The sequence below is a fragment of the Frieseomelitta varia genome, unplaced genomic scaffold (genome assembly GCF_011392965.1).
Source record: "Frieseomelitta varia isolate USP_RPSP 00005682 unplaced genomic scaffold, Fvar_1.2 scaffold_905, whole genome shotgun sequence".
Classification (NCBI taxonomy): Eukaryota; Metazoa; Arthropoda; class Insecta; order Hymenoptera; family Apidae; genus Frieseomelitta; species Frieseomelitta varia.
Window position 1 is genome coordinate 391309 of NW_025110707.1, and position 24930 is coordinate 416238.

At 34.1% G+C, this 24930-nt stretch overlaps 4 protein-coding genes and 1 long non-coding RNA gene across 9 annotated transcripts; 3 read left to right on the plus strand and 2 right to left on the minus strand.

Annotated features, from left to right (window-relative positions):
- Nucleotides 1-195: 195 nt before the first annotated feature.
- Nucleotides 196-4581, plus strand: LOC122537369 (cleavage and polyadenylation specificity factor subunit 5). 2 transcript variants are annotated; one of them, XM_043670480.1, is made up of 6 exons: nt 196-410; nt 2409-2609; nt 2789-2852; nt 3701-3866; nt 4201-4315; nt 4393-4581. In XM_043670480.1, the coding sequence occupies exons 1-6, from the start codon at nt 292-294 to the stop codon at nt 4412-4414; spliced, it is 687 nt and encodes a 228-aa protein (XP_043526415.1). In that variant the 5' UTR covers nt 196-291; the 3' UTR covers nt 4415-4581. The 2 variants fall into 2 exon arrangements, with proteins under 2 accessions (XP_043526415.1, XP_043526414.1); XM_043670479.1 differs by lacking the exon at nt 196-410 and adding an exon at nt 2146-2270.
- A 529-nt stretch (nt 4582-5110) lies between these two features.
- On the plus strand, nt 5111-12418 carry LOC122537372. Of its 2 annotated transcripts, none has more exons than XM_043670485.1 (3): nt 5111-5285; nt 5377-5508; nt 12081-12418. In XM_043670485.1, exons 1-3 carry the CDS (start codon nt 5256-5258, stop codon nt 12297-12299), a joined length of 381 nt encoding a protein of 126 aa, XP_043526420.1. In that variant the 5' UTR covers nt 5111-5255; the 3' UTR covers nt 12300-12418. The 2 variants fall into 2 exon arrangements, with proteins under 2 accessions (XP_043526420.1, XP_043526421.1); XM_043670486.1 differs by lacking the exon at nt 12081-12418 and adding an exon at nt 6301-6495 and having other exon boundaries at nt 5119-5285.
- On the minus strand, nt 6015-7759 carry LOC122537370 (pyrimidodiazepine synthase-like). The gene is made up of 5 exons (XM_043670481.1): nt 7448-7759; nt 7264-7369; nt 6792-7035; nt 6497-6709; nt 6015-6394 (listed from the first exon to the last, which is right to left on the minus strand). The coding sequence occupies exons 1-5, from the start codon at nt 7470-7472 to the stop codon at nt 6269-6271; spliced, it is 714 nt and encodes a 237-aa protein (XP_043526416.1). The 5' UTR covers nt 7473-7759; the 3' UTR covers nt 6015-6268.
- LOC122537374 lies at nt 8561-11811 on the plus strand. The gene is made up of 2 exons (XR_006308613.1): nt 8561-8695; nt 11117-11811. It is a non-coding gene; the product is annotated as an uncharacterized LOC122537374 (long non-coding RNA).
- Nucleotides 11397-24930, minus strand: LOC122537371 (transcriptional regulator ERG homolog). Of its 3 annotated transcripts, XM_043670483.1 has the most exons (5): nt 24603-24634; nt 20377-20447; nt 17232-17469; nt 15063-15427; nt 11397-11768 (listed from the first exon to the last, which is right to left on the minus strand). In XM_043670483.1, exons 1-4 carry the CDS (start codon nt 24617-24619, stop codon nt 15091-15093), a joined length of 663 nt encoding a protein of 220 aa, XP_043526418.1. In that variant the 5' UTR covers nt 24620-24634; the 3' UTR covers nt 11397-11768; nt 15063-15090. The 3 variants fall into 3 exon arrangements, with proteins under 3 accessions (XP_043526418.1, XP_043526419.1, XP_043526417.1); XM_043670484.1 differs by lacking the exon at nt 24603-24634 and adding an exon at nt 24844-24930 and having other exon boundaries at nt 11397-15427; nt 20388-20447; XM_043670482.1 differs by having other exon boundaries at nt 11397-15427.

Here is a 24930-nt window from a genome sequence, read left to right on the forward strand (position 1 = left end):
TTCAATGCAAGGATAAATTATTAATGTGTTAATGCATTAAATAATAAAAAAAGATTTTTGTATTATTATATGCAAACTATGATTAATAGATATTTGTATGTAAACATATTTTTTGATATTTAAGTCGTGTAATAAATGCTAAAATAATTTATGTATCTGGCAACACTGGTTAGTCCGCGAAACAGTTCGGGATATTCGAGAAGGAACGAAGTGGTTCATTGTGCGCGTAGACGTTGGTGTGAACGGTTGGACGTCGGTCTATAGTATACGAAGTATAGTATACGAAGAAAAATGGCGATGGCAACAACTCAAGTTAAAGGAAGTGGATGGCCAAGAAGAGCTAGTAACAGTTCGTTTGAAGGGAAGGTGGTACAGAACCAGTCTGTAACTATCAACAGGACAGTTAATTTGTAAGTGATAATCAATATGCGACTTAATTACATTATTTTTTAGAGTTAATGTTTTGACTGCCTCTCCTGTAGAACAACTATGGCCGGTTAAGAGACGCTAGCAATTAAAATTATGTTCCTAACACCTTTTAATGCATCTTACATGGTACAACCATGAGACGGCTGTAAATCTTTTCGTTAAGTAATTATGGAAATTTTAAGCAATAAAGTCGATGATATATATCGATTGATTGACCATTCAATAATTCATCACCGACTATTGTAGAACATAACCAATTATCTTAGTGTAGTGTGAAATCTTCGAAATGAAGATGAAGTATTTTTTTTTAAATCAATATCACATATTTTTGTAATTACGAATTAAAAATGTGGTTGTTTGCTTAAAAATTTCCAGATATGAAAATTATACCTTTTGTGCTTTATTTGCGCAAGGTATAAACTTTCAGTAATCAAAAAGCTAAAGAAAAATTTGATTTCCATTACATTACATTAATAAATTTATAAAAGTTGTAGCCATCGTGTATAATATACGTTGGCCTCTTTTATACATTGAATGTATGTTGCGTACAGAAACATGTTTTATTATTTTTCTCACAGTCACCCTAATAATGTGACTGGTAATTTGTAATGCGTATATATTTGAAAATAGTTGTATTGTCATTATTTATTGTTTCTATTTGTACAAACTATTTTGTTGTATATAAAAAGGAAAAAATGTACAAAATAATCTCGCAAATCAGACTACAATGATCTTAGATTTATATAATCTATGGTAGTTAAAACTACAAATATTTGTATTTTTTTTATTAGTAAATTGGCCTCATATTTTACGTAAGATAAATTTTGCAATATAACACTTTTTTATATATGTACATTACTATGAATGTATTTGTCTCAGATAGTTCATAATTATATTTAATTCTTAATTTAAGAAATCTTATGATGTGCACAGATATTGTGAATGTTTTTAATTCTTTTTTACAAAACAAGTAAGTTTTAATGAAATATTGCACATTGCATTTGAGATTTATATCCTTCACTCATGCGTAATTAATAACGTTTCAAAAATGAAACAGTATATTGAAAAATGTAATATATTTATTATACACTTGCAATCATGTCACGAAATATCATTTGATATTTATAAGTAAATGATAAATTCAGTCTGTATAATATAATGAATTATATAGGTATAAGTACTTTAAATATTTATTTATATTTTGATATTTTGGCAAGTTTATAGTTATATAGTATATAATATCGAAAAGTGTTACAAGAGGCTAATCTTGAAAGAAAACTACTGAAGTCTATTAGCATACAACTTAAAAGATACATGTAATAAAATAAAATTCTAGAGATGTGAGAGTAATATAAATATATGTATTATGTACTTTTAAACAAAGCACTACATTTGATAAAATTTACTTATAACTAATGTAAAATGTAATGTTATAAGTAATATAATGTTTCACATATATCTATTATAATTAATACTTTGTACTTGTGATTTTTATATAGAAATTTAATATGCAAACAGAAATATTTTGATAAATTCTATTGAACAACATTGTATTTATATATATGCTTTGTAAATCATATGGATATTTTTATTAATTGCTATATATACTTGTTCTTAACTGTAAATGTATATATAGATATATTTTTGTTCATTGTATATACATTTTTAAATATGAAAAATGTCGGATATGAAGTAATTATTTTTATACATATTATAAATCTGTATGTTATTCCTATTGCTTGCATGAACAAAATCATATTTTTTGTCTTGTATAAAAATGTGAAAATTAATATAAGGATTGCTGGGGACAAAATTATATGCTCAGAACTATCTAATGCATTGTGAGTACCTGTATAATCTTTATGATTATATATTGTAATATTATTTGTGAAAGTGATATTGAAGAGACTGGATTTAGTTACTGAAGGATTGCATAAAAAGTAAAAACCTAACACAAAAATAAAACTCATTTATCATAGATATCCACTCACAAATTATACATTTGGAACAAAAGAGCCACTATTTGAGAAAGATCCATCTGTACCAGCAAGGTTTCAGCGTATGCGAGATGAATTTGATAAAATTGGAATGCGTCGCAGTGTTGAAGGGGTTTTATTGGTGCATGAACATGGATTGCCACATGTCCTCCTGCTTCAGTTGGGAACAACATTCTTCAAATTGTAAGTATAAATATTATCTAAATTAAATATGCATGAAAATTCAATATTAGGGACATCTGATTGTACCACGAGTTTTTAGGAATCTTAATGTAATCCGATATTTTCCCACATCCGTAGATTTAATTATAAAAAATATGTATGGAAATGTATTAAAATATTTTTGTATCTTTATTTTGTAGGCCCGGAGGAGAACTAAATGCAGGAGAAGACGAGGTAGAGGGCCTAAAACGGCTCCTTACAGAGGTAACAGTTAGCACGACGCCTTATGCTACCTTACAAGGTAGCTAGGAGTGGCACTTTGATATGTTAGATTGTAACACTGTTCAAGAATCGATTGTATTAATCCTACAGACATTTGTAGAACTTATGTAACCGGGCCTGTAGCTCAAAATAGGGAATTTCTAATCACATTAGCATATGCATTTTTAGTGCGCTGCATGCCCGGACATTTCAATGTTTATAGTAATGCAATTATAACTTGTTACATTGTACATATCATGGTTAGCTAAGAACATTGTTCTTATATCACTCATTACACATGTTAACTCAAATAAGGAGCCCCTAAAAAAGACAAGATGTGAAGACTGTAATATTATGACTAAGAAGATTGTATTATATATGTCATTAATAACTTTTTTTTGTGATTCATTGAAAAAACAAACAGAAAAATTGTATGAAATAACATTTAGTCTTAGAACTTTTTATTAGAAAATATAATTAAAATATGTAGGATCGTGATTCTTCGTCATATACATTTATACATTTGTCAATTTTTAATTAAAATGATAAATGTATGTACAACAGCTGTTTCATTTAATTAGGTATCTGTAAGTAAAGAAACCTGAAAGTATTTGAATAAATACTTTTGGCCTATATTACTGATTATATAGAAGCTAGTAGGAACATATTAGGGAATCATCGATCATTTAATTGTTAATTAAAATAATAAGATTATACAGCCGTTTTAAGTATGTAAAGAAAATTGTGTAACCATGTTCTTAGTGGACTGAACGAAGAAGATTGTATTTTGATATATATGAAGTGTGGCAAAATTGAAATGACAGATGTTGTAATAGCAAAATAACTTTTAGACCTTTGGACGTCAAGATGGAGTTAAACAAGAATGGGTGATAGAAGACACCATTGGAAATTGGTGGAGACCAAATTTTGAACCACCTCAATATCCTTATGTACCTCCGCACATTACCAAACCAAAGGAACACAAAAGATTGTTTCTTGTTCAGTTGCAAGAAAAAGGTAACGTATATATGATAAAAATACAAGATTCTGATAATTTATTGAAAAAATGTTCGAAACAAAAATTAATCAGTATTTAGAACTTTGAAAACTATGGAAAAATGTTTTGTTGAATAAAAATTGATTTTTTTGAATAGCATTATATTTTTTGGATTTTGTAGGATTGATATCGAGACAAATATAACTATCTAACTTTTGTTTTGAACATTTTTCTATTTTCTATTAGATTATTAAAAGTGTTTGAAAAATCATGCAGACTGTTTTGTAACATATCTTGTATATTGCTATACTGTTAATTGAAGTAAGATACAATGATTATTCTTGAATATTTTAGCCCTATTTGCAGTACCTAAAAACTATAAGTTAGTAGCTGCACCATTATTTGAATTGTATGATAATTCACAAGGATATGGTCCTATTATTTCCTCTTTACCGCAATCACTCTGCAGGTAATTATTATATACCTTTTTAACGAAATCGACCATATTTAATTGCTGTAGTATATTACTTTTTTTTTACATTGCAGATTTAATTTTATCTATATGTGAAAAAAAAGATAAATAATGGGAAAATGGAGTAATTTTATTTATCAGAAACTATTATTATAAATGCAATGTATGTATGAGATGACGAGTGAACTGTGTTTTGCAACTGTGTTCTATGTATAATATCACGTACACTAAGAATTAAATCATTTTTTAAGTAGTACTTATAATTCAGTAGCATTTTTAATCTCGAATCCTTATATTTATGTTAGTTTCACCTTATATTTAATGATAATAATCATATATACATTTATTTGTAAAATGTACATATATTGTTAAAATTCATCGTTTATATATGATTGTCGAGTGTTTAGTTTTGTTATAAATTTTCATGGAAGGCAGACTAGGTATGGAAGATACATATACATACATACATGTTTGTGTATGTGTGTATATATATTTACACACAATTTTATGATACTTATAATTTTGTAAAATTACAATAAAAATTTATGAATTTCGATCTTATAAAAATTAAATTCATGACCCAAAAGTGTTAATATTAATTATGATTGTCTTACTTTTACATTATAAATATTTAGATAAGAAACTATAATATTATGCTTGCAATAATATGTAATTCTATAAAACATAAGAAAAATGCATAGAACTTTATTATTTTTAAGCGTATTAAAGTTCTTTGAAAGTAAAAACTCATGAAAATTATCTTTACGATCTATTTTCCCTGTAACTATATGCGTAGTTCCGCCATTTTGTATTTAACAAGTTGGTAAGAACACATGTACATACAATATCTTATATTAAGAAATGTCAGAACATTTGAAAGGTTAATAATTTGTGCTTAATGTAATAGGAAAGGATAATAGACATATTTTCAGTCAGAATGACGCAAGATCAAACGATTATGACGAAGGTATACATAAAAATGATTATTTCGTACATTCTGTACTTCAATTTCTGAAATTCTCTTAACCTATGTTTATGAACATATTTTTATATGTTAGATACAGAAGGTCGAAGATACGTTAAATGAATCTATGTATAAACTAGATGTGTTGAAAAAAAGACTCAAAACAAAATTACTCACAATGGAAACTCGTGAAGAATTGGAATCAAAACTGGAGGAAATTCAGGAGGTACTTGTAAAAAATGAAGAAAAATTAAAAAGCTTGAGGAAGCAAAATACAAAGTCTTACATGGTAGCAGCAAGCATGATTTTTGCATGTTTTCTGCTCTATGGATTGTACTTAATATTTTATGAAACAATATAAATTAACATTCTTAAATTATACATATTTTAAGGAATGAAATATTAGTGTAATATATTAAACAGTTATTCAATATTTGTATTTATATTTTTTTATTGTATTATATTTATATTTTGGTAATTTTATACTTTTTGGCTATTTGTAAGAAACGGTATAGTTTTTAATGTCATTCAAAATTTATATTAACAATAGATTTTTATAAATCTATATATTGTACTTCAGTAGGATTATTATTAATATAAAGATTATATCATTTGTTATAGGAACAATGAATTATTTTAAAACGCACTGTATAATAATTTTTTTTGCAAATATGTAATTTCTTTTGCATTTATGATCAAATAGTATAAGGATATTAAATTTCTCAGAAAGACTAATATGAGAATATATTTTATTTACAATACGTAAATAGATTTATAATATAAAATTTGATTATCATAGTTGTTACATAAATGGTAAAAGAAACAAAAACTTATATCTATTATGTTTGCAACAAATTTACAACATTCATAATAGTCACTCAGTTATTAGCAACAATTTATAAATAATGATATACTTTGATATATATTAATTTATGAACGTTTATATTCAAGGATATAAGAAGTTATTAACTCCTCAGTTTATTCAATTAGTAGTTAAAATCATATTGTGGCGTTCCAGCACGACGACTTCGCATGTACTTAGCATGTACTTCAGTATCTAAATAACTAGCTTGAACAACAGGATTTTCTTTCATGGCAGATTTCCATTCCAACTAATATTGTAAATAACAAAAAAGAATTTATTATTTATATATTTTACATGTTATGTATATGATATTATTATATTGCGTTTATTAAATGTATTTGTAACTTACCAGCCTCTTGAATTTATCACGTGGTATAGAAAACTGATCTCCATATAGAACTCTAATTACATCAGACCTTTCCCACCATGGCCATATCATAAAATCCAACATGCCAGGGGAATTACCATTGAAGAACGGTGTTTCTTTTGATGCAAGTTCCCTTTCAAAAAATTCTAATTCTGACAAAACTTCATCAAATACATCACGGTTTGTATATAATAACTAAAACCAAAATATTTGTATTCCAATTGTAAGTATACCATATTTATATCTTATGTTACATGTGTATATGAAAAATAAATACCTTGTACATAGTATTTATAACAGAGTTAAATCTATCAATTAATAGCTTGTCCTTAGCTTTGGCTAGAGGATCAGTAGGGTAAAGTTTGTTATGTGGATATGCATCATCCAAATATTCAGCAATCACTAAACTTTCATACAATGTTTTTCCTTCTTCCAGTTCTATTACAGGAACTTTGCCTAAAGGACTTTTCTCTAGTAACCATTCAGGTTTATTTGTTAAATTTATGTAAACAACATCGTGTCTGTAATCAAAAAATATTTGTTATCTGTATTTGAAAATGTTTTAGTTAAGAACTAAAGTCTATTTTAAACAATTTATTAAAAAAAATAAACAATAGTTAATGAATGTATAAACTAAAAAAAAATATGCAAATTACAGTAAACAGAAAATATATATTAAATAATTGTTTGCAAAAATACGAGATCTTAAAAATTGGATTTAAAAAAATTTTAAAAGCTAGTTTACTTACGGTATATGTTTCGCGTCCAATACTAGATGAATTCTTTGGGCATACGGACAAAATTTCATGCTATACAAACGTATTTTTCCAGGTACAGTGGGCGGGGCAATTGATCCTACAGAACAGTATAAAAATAAATTATTTTGTAATTATTTTGTAATTACAATATGAAATTCCAGTAATAGAATTTTACCAGTAGTTAAATGTTTCAGACTCATTTTGATTATATCATCGGTTAATTTAAAGAATTTCTTCAGTCAATCGTGTGTTCCTGTCTCTGATGCGTATGTTTCACATTAACTTATAATCCAGGCGATCTCATAAACATCGATGATAGTTCAAGGTTCTCCAACCCCAGGTTATCTATACTCAATCCAGAACATCTCTTAACAATTTGACATCTAAATAGACATTTTGTGTAATAAAATATGTTTCCAAAGTCATCTTAATTATTGTAGCTAATGAATCATCGATGATAACAGTACTTTTCTATTTTGTTTTAAACAATGAAGAATTTTTACTTGTAAATATTTAAAATTTGTGTACATCAGAATCAAGTTTGACAACTTCAGAAATTTAACGTCGTTTTAGGGGAAAATTCAGTGATTTGTGTTGCTAGGGATATTTGGCCCCTCGATGTTGATCCTAGGAAATTGGAATTCCACATTATTGCATACTTGCATATTTTAAAAATTACTGTTAAATTTTAAGTTTAGTTAAGTTTTATTATTTTTTAATATCATTCTTTGTGTATTTATATACTATATGGAATATCACAAAAAGAAGAATTTAACTTCGTGTTGCTCAAATATTTCAAGGTAGAACTAAATGTAATTGTTTTTACAGAAGTTTTGCATTAAGTTAGTAAGTTACGTTGGTAAGTATACACTTTTATAATATTTTATAATATTTATAATGTTTTAATATTTTAATATCTATTATGTGTTTTGAACTGTGCTAGAATTTTGTCAGTGATTATATAATAATATTTAACTTGTTATATTACGATTCCTGAAACTGAGGTTGAGAAACATTTAACACGTTAACTGTAAATTTCTAAATTCAGAGGGAAAGCAATCAACTTAAGAGACTTGTGGCGTTATCTGATGTCATCTCAATGTATCCAAAAAGGTAAAAATAAAAGAATAAAAAGCAAGTTTTCTTTAAAAATTTATAGCGTGTAGCCATTAATATTTAACTCCTTTACAAATTTTAATAACGTGTTTTAATACCGTTGATTTCTCAAAATTTTAATTCGAATTTACTTTTCAGGCTGTTAGTTCTAATTAAATTCTAATTAAGTTCTAATTAAAATTTGAATTTAAATATCTATAACAATTTTTTTGAAAACTGTTTAGCATTCCTTTTCTTCACAAAACGAAACCGAAAGAACTAGCCTCGTTTCAATCTTCCATAGTTCTCCATTCTCCAACCTCACCAGGTATAAACCCTTTGAGCAACGTTTCATCTTAAAGAAGGCCAAGAAAGAGAAAAGGTTAAAGCGTCGATTGCCTAGTCTTCACTCAGCTCTTTTCTCCAAGAGCCAGCTCCTCACCCACTATAATAACCGTACACAGAGATCAGACGGCTGCTTAAGTAAAAGTGGTAGCATAGTATGGTAAAGAACACATGCGCAGGTGGAACACATAGAGCAAGCGAGAGCGAGCGAGAGAGAGAGAGAGAGAGAGAGAGAGAGAGAGAGAGAGAGAGAGAGAGAGAGAGAGAGAGAGAGAGAAACAGAAAGACAGAGAAAATGAAAGAGAGAAGACTATGCTGGAAGCGCGTGGTAGAATAGGGAGGGTTTCGGGGGTGTGTAGAGAAACTACACAAAGGGTCGAGTGAGAAGTTGAGAGACGTTGTAGGTTGAGGCGTGAGGAGGTTGAGGACGAGGGCGAGGAGGAACAGCGCTGGCGCTGATTGGTAGCAGAATCGATTAGCCGAGCCGAGCTAAACCTCCGGCACCGCGGCAGCTTCGGCGACGCCACGAATTTCCCGAATGGGGGTTTCCCGTTGGGGCGGGCCCGAATCCAGGGAATACCCGGCGTTCTCCATGGCAACCCGACCAATTCGCCAACCGCCGACAACCAAGGCTGACCTACCGTGTGTTGCTTACGCTTTTTTCCTCCCTTTTTTCTTTTTCTTATTTTCTTTTTTTTTATCTATCCCTTCTCCCACGACTCTCAATCCGGTTCTCGTTTCACCGTGCTATCCTTTGTGCCTGTTTCTTTCATTTACTGTCTGCTTTCTTTTTCCCAGATTTCGTTCACGCTTCACGAAAGAAAGAGAGCAACGATGTGAATCTTTATACCTCTCTTCCTCTCAACAATGTTGCAGTCAACCTAACTTGCAAGCATAAAGCTTACACATACTTGCCTATGTGCTCTGTATGCATGCCTATGTGCGTGTGTATACGTAGATACGGGAGAGAGTTACATTGATTTTGCCGACGACTGATACAACCCCGTCGGCACGTTTAATTAGAACATGGCGACTTTAATACAAGCGCACGACAACAAGAACAACAACAGCGCCCCTTCCCACCCCCTGCTGCTCTTCTTCTGCTCATTCTATTTCGACTCTTCTTTCATTCACGTCTCGTTCGACAATTTTGTCTTTCTATTACCATTTTTTTGCACGTATTGCGGGCCACGGCATGGCGAGGTTGTAAATCAAACTATTAAGTAGCTGCAGTGATTGATATCTTACAATGGGATGGATACGTGATGTAACGTGATGTTTTTAATGGATCTTTGCATAGTGGTAGAACTTGGAAAGCTAAAGCTATTGGTAATATTTTGAATGGAGATGAATGATAGTTCGTGAAATATTTAATATTGAAGTTGCTATCTTTAGTCTACCTTTTGAAATGAGACTTTTTTTTTACTAGGATAACTGATCCATTTAGGATTTTACTTTACCGCATACTTTAGGATTACATGGAATAAATGTGAATGATTACAGCCTCGTTCAGATTATCAATCAAATTATCTTAATTCAAGAGGCTTGGATTCAGATAATTTGACTTAACTGTATTATTATTTTCGTTTATTATTAATTTAAATCTTTGTTTTAATGCATTTTAAAGAGTGCATTGGCTCTGTATTAAAAGTTTTTTTCATACAGCTCTGATCAAGATGCGATTATACTCCAGTTAATACTTCAAGTTGACACTAGAAATATAGCTATTTGAATTATTATTGAATTTTTACAATCTTGCTACATCGTGGCCCGTATTACACAATATTTCTGGTTGTAGCCGGCCGATTTTCCAATCGACGAAACTCATTTTTTTTTTTCTCCTCTTGAAGGGGTCGCTTATCTACCTAGCCTAACGCGGTCTATGCTAGTACCAAACACCCTTCGCCCTCTCTCATCCATCATTGTCATCGTCATCATCGTCATCGTTATTATTATCATCCCAGTGTTCCAGTTTGTGCGAATCACGCCCACTCTTCCTTCTATCACTCACTTCACTCATCCGTACGCGATTTTCGTTTCTTTTTATCAATCTCTCCCACTTTCTCTCTCTCTCTCTCTCTCTCTTCCTCTCATTCTTCCACGCATACATGCACACACATACATATACGTACATGTAAGACAGAGCCACACAAGGAGGACACCTCGCCACTGAAATACATTCTGTTGTACATTCTCGCGCTAAAACTATGTTCTCTACACGCCTACGCTACACATGAAAACACCCTATCTACATTAGAGGCCCGTCGACGTTCCACGGAGTCAGTTTCTTCTAATTCTTTTCTTTTGTTTTTTTTTTCTTTTCTTTTTTGCTTCATTTCCTTTTTCCCTCGTTTCATTTTACTTCGTTTCATTTTATATATATATATATTTTTTCTTATTTTAGTTTTTTGGAAAAAATGAAGAAAAGATCGGACGGGGCGAGCGTCGTTTCCCCGTCCCGGAGAAAACGATCGTCGTGGTCGAAACCGAGGAACGGTCGACAGGTTGGTTATGACTAAATCGTTAGAGTAATTCTAGGGATGCTTACGTCTTACGAATGGTATGATACAGTATACGACTTAAGGAGTTACTCGCTTCTTCGACAGAGGTACACCTTTCCAGAGTAAGGGGTAAGTCGCCGACAGATCTTCCCTTTCGCGAAACCAATTTCTTCTTTTTTTCCCTTTAACTTCGTTTCTTTGCTCCTTTCTCTCTATTTTATTCACATTGTTCATCTTATTCGTTTGTTGTTTCAAGATTGGTACACAGGATTCGATTGGAGACCTACCCCTATGTTTTGTATATAGACAGAGCGACCGCATCTCTCGACTGATCGGTGAGAATCGACGTAATGAACGCGGTTCAGGATTTCGTACGTTCGGTTTTGATATGACTCAACGTTGTACTTTATCAACCTCGATAATTGCGACTCGAGCTTCCGTTGGATTGATGGATGCGCTACATTCACCCGGGATTTGTCGTTGGTTTATTGGTTCCTCTAGTGATGTTCGGTTCGTGGCAAGGGAGTGCATGTTGTGCCGATTCTGGAATCAGTTCTGAGATCGACATCGATTATGTGTTATTTTTGAAATTATAATATATAAAACGTATAGTAATGTGGGGATTCTCTAATTCTTTATTTTTAAGAAAATGAATCTACAAACAGTGAGCAAACCAATATTTGATTCGTGAACGTTGATCTTGTTATTTCTACAGGAATGGTATGCTTGTATATTTAGAATGATATTTCTATCAAAAACTAGTCATAGAACTATAGATGAGTAAGTTTTATTGTACAAGTAATCTTAAATATTGATATTAGTGAGGTAAAATTTTATTTTGATAAATATTTATTTGATTGTTTTCAGGTAACCAGCAGATCCGGCATAATCATCGTTACACAGATAAATAATCTCAGAAGTCATCCCAGGATCAAGAGAAACACATTTCTACACTTAGTACTTCCGGGTGAACTGAAAATAAGGTTTCACGGTTGCATAGTTGAATTCATGATCCACGTAGAAATTTCGTTGGTCGCTCACGGTTTTCTTTTCGCGGCACTGAAACATTTCGTCATGAAATCATAATCGCGCGAAGAAAAGTAAACTGCGTATAAGAGAATTTCATTTATCTGGATTTGGAAACAGTTAGTTAAGTTTATTCGTTAGCGTATGACTCGTCCATGATCGAAGGAATGTTTAAAAAACGTTGATCTGTACACAGTTCAAAAGATACGTTCAAAAGATCTCCTATTCAAATATCAAATACCTCATAAAAATTAAAATTTCCTAGTTCTATATTGATGAAACTGATCTCGAGATCTATCGTTAATTAAAAAGAATTTTTATTTCTCTATGTTCCGAAATCTTAGATATTCTTTTCATTTTTACAGCTGTGTACGACAATGGTTCACTGACTATTTCTTCTCATTGAAATAATTAAGGTAGACTTTAATTCAAATTTCATTCAACTAAATGAAATTCAGACAAATGAAATTCTGTCATGTATGTGTGTTTGGTCGCTGAATGAACTGGTTGGCGTGTTCCTTGAACTTGCGCCAACAACGCGTGCAACGTGATTCGCGCTGATTTTTTTCCTTCTGGAACGACGACATGCGGTTCCTCTATCTACATCTCCATTATGTAACAAATAAGTTAAAAGAGTTTATAATACACGCGTTGCTCTTGGCCCGAATCGAACATGTAAACATTTAGCGAACTAAGAACGATCAAGCTCATTTGGATGTGTTCGATTATCGCTGATCGCCGTGATGCTTGCCAATGGTTCATTGTCATCAACGGTCGATTCGACGAACCGTTCACGAAATTGCCTGATCGCGCCTCTGCACGGAGATATTCCTCGTTAAAATGCGCATGTTCGATTCCATCCAGTCGGAAACGCCGACGTTTCTCCACGGAAGTACGCCGGTTTGTTATTCGTGTACAAGGCGACGTCCTTTCGGACAGGATAATTCTCGACACGCGGTTTATCGCGGCGTTATCGTCAATCGATTGTTTAAAAAAAAGTTTCGATAATATTAAAATATTAATTAAATGTCGAATATATTAAAAAACTGCGTAATTGAAACTTCGGGGTTAACTACAGAATTTATTATTATCTAGAATATTTTGAAATTACATTCGAATAAACTAAACAATTCCGAGTGATAACGATTCTATCGTAAATTAACAATTCGAAAGGTTGGGCAGGCCAAGTGATTGAACTTTTAAATGCTCTCTAAAATTTGTACGATCTTCGTAAAGTCTGTAATGGAATTGAATTACAGTACGTATACTTATAATATAGATAATATAAAAACGAGAGGATTCTTCATGTTTAGAAAGTAAATTATATAAATTATATTTCTACAGTATCCTATTATTGCACAAATTTTTTTTCTTTTTGCCAATGACGGTATACTGGATATCATCGTGATAAAACGAGTGATGAGAATCGTCTTGCGAACGTACCCTGTACTTACGTAATCCATTATATTGTATGTACAATGTTCTTACAATAATTCGAGCGCACCGTCGGCCGTGAACGAGAGCTTTTGGGGCAGAGTGGTCGCGTGTGATCGTCACCTGTTTTTACGTCAGCGATTCGAATTAATCGCTACTTGTTGCCAAGGAACCAGATCGAATGCTCGTGATAGCGAATATGATATTGCTGATTAGTCGGATTGTTTAATCTGTCCACTTGCTTGATACTGAATGAAACACAAACCTATAACGGATTATTTAAATCGTACACAAGTGTTTTATTTTAGCAAGATCATTGTTTCGTGTAAAATTATAATTTTGTCTTCGAATTATAATTTTATCCCTCAGTGACCAATAATCTAGAATTAGAAATAAAAGATATCGACTTGTAACGATTTCAGTGTTGTTCCATTTTGCAGAAACCAGTCCGCATCCAGTAAGAATGGATTCCTTTCTATCAGATCCACGTCTCCGTGAACAAAACGGTTCAGTCTTGCGAAAATAGTGTCACTGAATATTTGTATCGTGCAGTCGTGGTCGCACAAGAGAGAAAGCTATCATAATATTATATGTATTTATATATATTCAATCCACGATTTTGAAACGATTCTCACTTTGCTATTGCCAATTATGAATGCAAAAGTTCTATTGTTTTGAACAATATTGAATAGTTATTTCTTGGTAGGAATATTTAATGTGTTATTTAAATACATGTGTACTACGTGCTTGAAAATTAACTCACATAATTTTTAATTTTACGCGCATTGAACGAATATTCCATTTTTCTCAAAGAAAAAACACTGCCATTCATAGACTAGAGAACTGTAAAGCTGCATTTTTACGATGTACATATGTTACATCGAGTAAAGTCATTGTGTCTCTCATATACACCGTGATATAGTATGTAAAATCTTTAGAGACAGTGATTTCTGCAAAGTTTAATGTACACGAATTATACTATACGAATATTTTTGATCCGTGTATATACAGACGCTGAAACACAATTATTAATATCTTTCACAAATCTTTCATTTTCTGACACGTGTTTCACGCACACGTTTAAAAACTATATGAAACTCATATCAATAATCTAACACATCGTCAATGCTTTCAGGCCAACAACAAAGAGCGATGAAGAGAAACGAGAATCCAATCGAGGCAAACAGTTGTTGTAACGTGTATCGAATAAACAAAAGTTTACAGGAGGACAGATGAAACGACATGGCCGATCATCGCAGCAGGACAGTTGCAACCAGTTGCAAACTGGTATGGTCTATTCGCGGGATCCACAGACCGACGGCACACGTAGACCGCGATGGCGGCGGTCGGTTAAATTCCCTCGAGTAGAAACTTGTTAACGTGGCGTACCCAGGGCGCCCCAGTGCTCGGCGGTGGGTCATGCGTAGTGCGGATAGGTGCCCAAATGAGGCGGCACATGGCCAGAGGCCGTGTGGTGTCCCGCGTACAGGTTGGCACCAGGACTCGTGGACCAGTAGCTGGAGGCCGATTGAAAAAGCCCTCCTGGAACGGAGACCGACACGGAGGCGGCCGGTGGCGGCATAAGGTTCAACTTTGCGTGCCCGTAACCGGACATAAACAACTCGCTTTGGTACTTGTACGCGGCTGGGTCCGCAGCCGCGGGCTGCGTCGCTGCCGCCAGACCCTGGAAGTCGAACTTGTACGCGTACCTCTTCCCGTGGACCTTTGTCATGATGTTCTTGTCGTAATAGTACCTGGAAACAGACACGGGCGCCTCGATGCAAGCTGGATGCAAGAAGATTATATATTTTGGTGGAGGTTGATCGGTTTGCTTGATCGGTGTCGTCGGATTTTAAAGGATTTTGTAACTTTTGATAGATTAAAAAGAGCTTAACTTGTGTCCTATTTCATAACGTAATAAGTATCAATAGTAGTATTGATGATAAGTATTGACATTAGATACGTAGAAATTAAGCATAGACTGATACCAATTGATACCAATTGAGAATTAGTTTGGAAACACTTGCAAGGGAACGAGATTTCTTTTTGTTTATTCAACAAGGGAGAACGTATTAATGTATAATGATTACGGACAATCTTAAAGAGAATCTTAATTAGTATTGTGATGTATAGAGCATAAGAAATTTGCAAATTCACAGATTTTATTAGAAAGACATTTAATTATCATTTGTATCATCATTTATTATTTTTCAAGCTCCAATATCCAAAACATACAATCCCGGCAACTATCGTAAACAAGCAATAATTCTTTATTTATTATCTTTCAGATTCCACCAATATCTCAAGAAACTTCTCCGCTCCTTCTTCGTTACACTAAATTTCCATCGGAAACAAAACTAAGGATGTAAAGTACAAGAACAAAATTCGTGAAACTGAACATCCTTCCATCCTCTTATCTCATGCCGATCGCGAGACCACGTTCCGTCATAAACCAGCGATTTACGAACACTACGCAGCCGGCGTGGAGATTCTTATTTAATAAATTCTATTTGCCAGCGCCGATAACGACTACGCTTCCGCGACGACGGAAGCGTTTCTTTTTTTTCTTTTTTTTTTTCCTTTTTTTTTTTCATCGCGTCACAGCCTGAAACTTGTCGCTATACGAAGGGGTAGCAATAGTGGTGGTGGGTAGAAACAGAAGAAGCAAAAGTGAGACAGAGAGAGAGAGAGAGAAAGAGAGTGAGTGGAGCAGTCTAGCGTAATATAATCAGTCGATCTGATCGAAAAATAATAGCCGCGTCTGCCGTCGGTCTGACTGTCGGTGATTGAAATTTCTCTCCCCTGGCTTCTCTGTACCACCACCGCCATGCCATCGTTGCGCGCCACCATCCTCTTTCGATCAACGAATTTACTTTCTCTCCGGATCTTCCGCGCGGACGTCTACCCGTTAAATATTGACGTTCCTCGCCCGCGTTTCTCTACCCTGCGAACGTTACCTCTTTGTTAACTGCGGTTTAATGAGCAACTGCTTGGTGTTTTTGCTAATTAAAGATGAATTTATATTTGAAGGATTTAAAGAAAAACTGGCGTGACATGAATCTTTAAATGGAGATTGTCGGTGAAGTTTGAGAAAGATATTTAAGCTCTTAATTTCGATGGTCTTCTAATTAAAAAAATATCAAAGTCTTCGTAAATAGCAATTGATGGTATGTTTTCATTGGCATCGTATACATTTATACATTTTATCTGCACGTAGGAGCTCATATTACATCTATACTCACTTATAAAAATTTCTTAGAAATCCATAATAAAATCCTCTAGATAAGCACGTATCATTTCAAAAATTAGTTTCTCCTTTTTTGAAAAAGACTACGCTTGCGTCAATTTTGGTAGAGTTTTATAAATTTTATTTTTACTTATAAAAATGCAGTGAGATGGATTACAATAATTTTCGTAAATATTGTTTGTAAAGGATATCTATTAATTTACAATGTTGAGGAGGGATGTACCAAAGTGTGTCTTCCGCATAAAATACACTAATGGAAGATTAATATCACTGTTGTGTGTTTCAGAGGAGGATTGTAAAACGTCACTCACCTCAAAGCCCTCGACAATTTGTCATAATTCATATTAGGCTTGGACTTCCTTTCGCCCCAACGTCTCGCCACCTCGTCGGGGTCAGTCAACTTAAATTCGCCGTTGGTTCCTTCCCACGTAATGCACGCGGCGTTGCTCGAATCCGACAGTAGCTCAAGTAAAAATTGCCAGAGTTGAATCTGACCGGAACCGGAACTCGCGAGCCGACTGCTCGTCGCTCCGAACATTTGGTAGGGATCTACAACAGTCGGAAAAATTCGACTCATAATTTACAATCCTTTTATCCCCGATTGCAAACTTTGCCTCTGCTTCTTTTTGGAAGCGATTACCTTTTCTTTTTTCTTTTAAATAATCGTTTTGCTTTTTTTTTCAGATTCAATAGAGAGAATATATTTGCGTTAGTCTGATATATTATGGTAAGTAGCGAGTTTTTAAAAATCGATTATACGATTAACTATCATTGGATCGTCAAAATTAATTTTACAAGGGAACATTTTTGAACCATAAATTATATACACAAATTCATAGAGTAATTTTTTAATAAATGTATCAACGATTCCTTTCTGTAAATTTCACTCTACTTAAGGATTAAGAAACTAATAATTCAGCCCTCAAATTTGAGAGATTATTTTTACCCTTTCGCTATACTGACAAAAGACACAGTTTCCTACAATCACTCCTTCGCATATAAATTAGCATAAAAAAAATTCGAGATGTCCCCTTACTAGTGTACATAATTTACCTTTGTACATAATTATTTAATTGCAGGGAAAATTCATCGAAAGCGAGGAACAAGAGCGGAAAGAAAAACTTGTATTTTTCTACTCGAGTCGATTGTAATTTTTTTTTTTCTTCTTCTTTCCTCGGTATTTCCCCTGAACATATACCTATCCATTACACGGTTGTTTCCCAGTGCTCCCTGTATCGCCCTTTAAAAGCCTTACAATGCGTCATCACCGTCGTTCGCTACTGCTCAGACCTGGAGTGCCCTACAACCGTACAAAAGGATATAATCGCAACCCTACAATAGAATAGAGTTCGTTTGGATCATAATAATTTCAATTGAAGGAACGAACGACGGAGTGGTTCAAAGGGCGAACACAAATGTCTTGTGAGAGAGCGAACACTGTTAAACTGAGCATCGCGTTCCGACCAAGCGTGAGCTAAATGATCAAAATGCTATGGCCCTCGCGTGACAGATGCGGAGAACAATCTTTTCTTTCTCCTTGCCAGAATATTACACGTTTCCTCGTTTTTCGCTTTTTTTTTTTTTTTTTTTAAGATAGCGTTCGTAGATGTAGCGTGTACATACTGATGAATGTAATATAATATGGAAGGAATTGGCGGTTACGTAGGTATTAACTTCAAGCTTGTAATTGGGTTTAGCTTGGTTAGTTTTAGCTTGACTTTACGATGATCGACCGCTGTTCGAACAATTCTGCGCGGTTTCCTTAGATATCGTCTGCTTCAGTTTAGTTTTGGAAATTTCGAAAGTTGGATTACGTTGGAAAAAGCAGTTCAATTTTCAGAGAACGCAGACTTCAGTTGAAGCAATCAAAACAATTCAGTTCATAATTAAAATCCAAGGAGAAAATTCAAGGAACAAAACTTAAGGAATTAAGTTGATTTGGACAAATCAGATCGTTCAAGAGATTGAAATGATTTAATACTTCAATTCTAAAAATTCAGATAACGTCGAGAATTCAGAAGATCAGACAAGTCAGACGTGTCAGTCACATTAAATTACTTTACACAAGTTACTCTTTATATTTCTACATAAATGTACATAATGTAAAATTTTCCAGAGAACAACTCGGAAGCAACTTGCACTTCCAGAAGAAGAATCAAGAATGAGGAACAGAGTAAAAGAAAACGAATCAATGAAACTATACAGTTTCTGGCTGCCGTTGATTCCCGGCTCCCATAAAAATACATTTCGACCGATTATGATAGGGGACGGACGTGCACGATGGGGATAGCTGGTGAATTGCTGGACCTCAAAGGTCGTTTCGCCCGATGAATCCCCTGAAATGCGTGGCAGAGTAATCGTCTTTCGATCGAACGGTAATTCACTTACAAGTTAATAATGGGAAGGAGCGCGGTACACCCATTTATCTGCTGAACAGACTAAAAGGGACGGGGACGAACCGGAACTGCCAACAGAAATACTGAAACGCCACTGTTTCTTACAGGGCCCGACCGTTTTATGATGCTGCACAACCAAGAAAATGTAGATTTTCAGCGGATGTCAGTGACCCTGTTTCAAGTTGGATCTGGTTCTTCTCTTCCATTGATAGAAACCGTTCGTTTATTTTCCAACGAAGAATTACACCGATTTACCGTGACTCTAGATTTTCTATTTGCTCTTTATCTTGTGTAAATGAAGCACGAATGATGTTCTTTTTAGTCGCGAACCGAAGAAGAGATGTCACCTTTACTTTTGTATCTTAATTCTGTTGGTGTACTAGATACGCTTAAATTCGAAACTTTTCATTTGAAGTTCAAACTGAATGCGTTGAGACACGTTAATTCAAAATTAATTTCGTTCGTTCAAGTTGCGTAAAGTTTACGGAAATAATCTAATTAGGAACTATCGTTTTTATTTTTTTATTTTTTTAGAAATAATCTATAATAAAGTATGATATAGATTAGATTAATGATAAGATTTCGTCAATTTAATTTCGAACGTTTGTAACGATAGGCTGGAAATATTAGAGATCGTTTCGGAGCCACTTATTTAAAGCTATTGATCAGTCGGAAGGAGTCATTTTTGGGCGTGGCGCTGTAAAGTCGGGCCAGAAACGAGGGGGTTTGCGTGATTAGTGACGAACGTAATAATCGTAAAGGTCATTCCGTGCAATTACTTCGGTAAAATCGTCGTCGATTGAGCCACGCGTACTTTCGTAGATCGTGATAATTTCCTCGACTCGCGTGTACCCACCGTCATTCCTTTAATTACTCAAAATTGTTTCAACGGTCCCAATTCTTCATTAGATTTATTCTTTCACTAAAGGGCAATCGTTGATAAGATATAACGCATGGAGAGGATTAGCAAAGTACAATAAGGTTTCCTAACAGTTTGTTTCTTTCTGTCTTTGCTGTAGACTAAGAAGGTGTAGTGCTTTAACTTCTCAAAAATATCTACCTACTACATACCAGGCTGCCTGAGGTGGGTGTGCGTGTCCAGTGCTGACTTGGATAAGCTGCTTCCGTATCCTGGAAGAGAGTAATTACCAGTTATTCTCAACATATCGTTTCAATTATAAAGACAAATTTACAGAAACTTGTACACCGTATTTTTCTCTTAAGCTTAGTTTAAGTTTTCTTACAGATAAACATTTTCGGAGTTTAAAAGCAGATCTTCGAAAAACTGAAGATTCTGGGTGCTACAAATGAAAATTCTGAAATTCCAGTTTCAAACAATGAGGAATTCAAGCGTCATTTGAATATTTTAAAACTTCATATCCAAAAATCCAATTTTAAAATTCCGGAAGATGAATATTTCAAACACTGAGAAAAAAAAAAGAGGTTTAACTTTAGCTTTTACAATCTTCAAGTTTTCTTTAAATTCCTCGCAAGAAGTTCGTATGCGCAAAATAAAGCTTTAATCAGATTGATTAAATATTAAACATTTTTATTTGCAACTTTCAGAATCTAAATTTTGACCGGAGTTAAATCACCTACGACGATTTTCAAATTAAATTTTTGTATTATTAGAACTTTTAGTATAGAGAAAGATAACGTACAAAAGGTAAAACAAAAGTAAATTTTCAAATAATTTGAACGTATTAAATGTAAGATAATACTTATAAGCATATCGATTGGCTTTAATTGCAGTTGGAAAGGTGTAATGTACGAAGCAAGAATATATTACTTGAACATTCTCCTGTCATCCTCTACGAGTCATGAATTGTCACATTAAAGTGATACGCGGATTTTTATGCATTTAAAAATTTTTATTATAATTTAAAGTATATAATATTTATAATAAAAATTTTATTAAATTTTTCTTTGAAACCCAAATGGAAATTGGATTTATCCATCATATATGTATTATAACAAATACTCTAGTTTAGACTTACTTTAGACAAATTCACGGTTTAGAAACATTTATATAAATATTTTTAAATATCGTCAGTGTGTAAAGAGTTGGAATCACTATGTGTATTCTGTTTTCTTTGTCCAACAGAAATGAAGAAATGGGTTCTATCATCGGCAAAGCAGTTGCAGAGGAATATGAACGATGTAAATGGCAAAGCCCAGTTAGAAAAAGGGTGCAGGGAAAATCGACGGTTCATCGAAGATGAAAAAGTACAAGCTCGGTCGAGCGTTAGAATCCGTTAGAGAGGATTTCCGTGTAGGCAAACACGGGGCTGAGTGGTCCGTACACGTTCCTCCCCGCTTTTCTACGTTCCATCAACGTTTCATACCTTCCTTTGCTGCTTTATCTCCTTGCACTGTATATACGTACGTATAGAGTTCTGCCTATAAGTCATTGGACACTCGATAATTTGATCTTACAATTAGTACAATTTGATATTTTGATGATTAAGGTCGTAGATGAGTAGAAACAACTTTGTAGAACTTTACTTTATAAATATGAACTTTATAAATATGTGTATGAATAATTTATGAGGAAATGAGAAAGATTCATATGGAACAGAATATTTGTTCTTGAGAGGATTTTGTTACTAAGAAGATGAAAGATATAATTCAGAAGTTCTAGAAAATTCGGGGAACATGGGGAATTGAGTTTGGGAAAATGTAAAGAAGTCACTTCGATTCAGAAAAGCGTGGAAAGTTCAACTCTGAGAATGCGAAGAATTTATTTCAATTTAAAGAACAGTTCCACTCAATACAAAGAATTCAATTCAATTTAAATGCAAACAATTCAGTCTAATTCAGCTATATATATAATTTAATCGAGTAATAAGTATACTACGGAGTTTTACACAGACCCATATCTGTAGGAATATAATTAAAAAAAATAGAACCTCGATAGGAAATTAATGTGCATACTAAATTTCACTAGAAAGCGCCACTTTTCTTAGGTTATATACTTTATTCATATTCTGTGCTTTAAAATAAATACATAAAAATCGGCAATGTAGTAACAAACAATGTGTTGAGTGTCAAAGCTCATTTCTCCTTATCCAAAATGTCCAGTGACTTACGTACGATGGTGTATATACGTGCAAGTTGATCGAGCAACGGGGAAACATGCCCACCGGTCACGTTCGCGCCACTGTGCAATCTGTTTAAGGCACAATGCCCCTTAATTTCGCCTTGTTATATGCTCTCGTTACGGGAAATCGCCCCCTCCCTGTCGTCGTCCGGTATCGCGTTATCGGTTTCATCTTCTCGTTGCCCCGAAAACCGTCGAAACCTGGTAATCGGCTGGCAATTGGTTCGAGAAGGTCAGTCTTTGATATCGAGCAGAATAACCGTTTCTAATTGCAAGTGGAAGCTGAGTGAACAAACGCAAAGAACAACAACGAATTGAAGTACGGTGAGAATAAACAATTAGGAAGGAAAGGAATTAAAATTGGAATTGATAATGCGTCTCGATACTTCCGGTTCTGGTCATTTATGAAAATACGTGCGATAAATTGACAAATTTGGAATACGATTCAGATTAAGAGAAGCTTTGGAAATATGTGTATGTATTTTCTGTAAAATGTTCTACATTTTTGAGAACTGTATAGTTATTATAAAAAGTAATTTTTTCAAGTCATATTATAAAAAGTATCGCCTCCCAATATTTCAAATATAAACCATAGGAGAAATTAGCCGGCTGTAGGCAAGCATATTGTCGTATTATCTGAGTCGTTCATGTCTTTGATATATTTTTATACAACTTTTAAACTGAATCTTTGAAATGTTTTTCCAAGAAAAAAAAAAAATTTTACGTAAGCGAACTTAGGTTGCCTGCGAAGGGTTAATAACGAGACACGACACTTCGAAATGTCATAAATCGTTTCTGTTTTTCTTTTCTTAGCTAACACGATAGGAGCATCCCGCAGGAATCCTGCAGTTTGATTGTGCGAGGCAGATGCTGCCTCTAAATAGCAGTTGGTGTCCGCTGTGTTAAACAATTTGATTTCGTCTCTGATTGGAACGTGGGACAATCTTGGACGAGGGATGCAACGCCTCGGGTCGCGAGGGTCCGCCGCAATCAGTGTAGCCGTAGGACTATGACTTCGGTGGCCTTCCACGTCAAAAGACGACCTTTGACACGACGACGACGACGACGACGACGACACGGAATCTTGATGTTCCGAAATCTCCACTGTATTCCTTTCTCTGTGTTCGGGCGACTGTCATAGATACGAAGTTCAAACATTGATTTTCAGGCGAAAATAGAATTTTGAGCAAGGAAAAAGAGCGAAATGATTTTTTATAGTTTAATAGCTTTTGCAGAAATACGAAATATAATTTTTATATTGAAATTGTTTTTCAATATAAAGGAAGAAGATGGAGAGACGAAGAGGACAATAATTTTTATGTATTGCTGATGGGTCGATGTCTTGTCGAGGTGAGTTTTAAATATTACTTTTGGGAAAAGATCTTCTTTACACTTTTTTCATAGTTTTAGCAGAAGTGTATGAGACGCGAACTTCTTTGCAAAGAAGAGGTGAATCTTGATAATAGAGAGCAGGAGGAAGTTGAGATTTTGCAGAAGATGTATCTCTATGTTTCTATAGTTTGACGGAAATACACGAAATCAGGCAAAATCAGACAGTTGGTGTTACGCTGCGTTAGCATGCAGCACCTGCCCGCCAAGCTCTCATTTGCATCTCTGTCCCAGCTGTTTCATCCGCCGTAGCGTAAATTACTCTTACTATAGAATTTCACAGTGTCTGATTTAAACTAAAACATTGACAAGGAGACAAGAACGCAAAATCTAAAGATGAAACTTTTAACCACTCTGTGTGATCTGTTCAGCTGCATGATGTAAGAGGAACCAGTCAAACCAATCATACTGTTCAGAAAGTCAACAAGTTCCTTCTGCCTATTGTACAGACTAACATCATCAGACCACTTTTCATTAACTTGCTTGTGTCAATCTGTCTAGTCTTCCTAACTTTCAAATCAGACGCAATTCTCAGAAGGGAAACTACGGTTCTTATATTACAACTACCTACATATATTCAATATTGTTCGAATAACGAACAACGAAGAGAAACAAATCGCAGCGAAAAATATTGCTTTCTTGTTTAAATGTACGCGCAGTCTTTACCGTAAACATAAATTAAGTAGTGTAAACTAATTTGAGATCAAATTAACTGTAGGTATCTTTAATGTACGCGGCAAGTTCTTCACGTTTCTTTGATCGACTAGAGTTATATTTGATTCATTGGCTGTAGTCACCTTCGAGCTCTCCGCATTCAGGTCAATGTAATGATATTTCGAAAACGATGTTTCAAGGTAAAAGGTTAAGAGATAAGAATTAGACCGTCTCCGAAGTTTGTATCGCGCCAGTGTTTGCGAGCACTAAGGTTCAGAGGTCAGTTATCGACGGTTGTGTACGTCAGTACACGTTACGTCACTTCGAATCGACGCGACAGTCTCCTATTGTCACGCGTATATCTGCGCATTCACGAGCAATTACCCGGGGCGGGGTAATCCCGTTACAGCACCCACGGTGAAGGATCAAAGGCCCACTATTCCAAGCTGCTACACTCTTTGGCTGTTCCAG

What these genes read in the sequence shown, in the direction of transcription:
- LOC122537370 (XM_043670481.1), bottom strand. Translation starts at nt 7,472, where the DNA reads ATGAGTCTGAAACATTTAACTACTG. An exon ending in TTATAAATACTATGTACAAG is followed by an intron (nt 6,710 to 6,791) that starts GTATTTATTTTT and finishes TTTTGGTTTTAG; the next exon opens with TTATTATATACAAACCGTGA. An exon ending in GTGATAAATTCAAGAGGCTG is followed by an intron (nt 6,395 to 6,496) that starts GTAAGTTACAAA and finishes TTACAATATTAG; the next exon opens with TTGGAATGGAAATCTGCCAT.
- LOC122537372 (XM_043670485.1), top strand. Translation starts at nt 5,256, where the DNA reads ATGACGCAAGATCAAACGATTATGACGAAG. An exon ending in ATCAAACGATTATGACGAAG is followed by an intron (nt 5,286 to 5,376) that starts GTATACATAAAA and finishes TTTATATGTTAG; the next exon opens with ATACAGAAGGTCGAAGATAC. An exon ending in AACTGGAGGAAATTCAGGAG is followed by an intron (nt 5,509 to 12,080) that starts GTACTTGTAAAA and finishes GATTGTTTTCAG; the next exon opens with GTAACCAGCAGATCCGGCAT.
- LOC122537371 (XM_043670483.1), bottom strand. An exon ending in GGCAGCCTGGTATGTAGTAG is followed by an intron (nt 17,470 to 20,376) that starts GTAGATATTTTT and finishes CGACTGTTGTAG; the next exon opens with ATCCCTACCAAATGTTCGGA. An exon ending in AAATTGTCGAGGGCTTTGAG is followed by an intron (nt 15,428 to 17,231) that starts GTGAGTGACGTT and finishes GTCTGTTTCCAG; the next exon opens with GTACTATTACGACAAGAACA.
- LOC122537369 (XM_043670480.1), top strand. Translation starts at nt 292, where the DNA reads ATGGCGATGGCAACAACTCAAGTTAAAGGAAGTGGATGGCCAAGAAGA. An exon ending in ATCAACAGGACAGTTAATTT is followed by an intron (nt 411 to 2,408) that starts GTAAGTGATAAT and finishes CATTTATCATAG; the next exon opens with ATATCCACTCACAAATTATA. An exon ending in TTACCGCAATCACTCTGCAG is followed by an intron (nt 4,316 to 4,392) that starts GTAATTATTATA and finishes TTTACATTGCAG; the next exon opens with ATTTAATTTTATCTATATGT.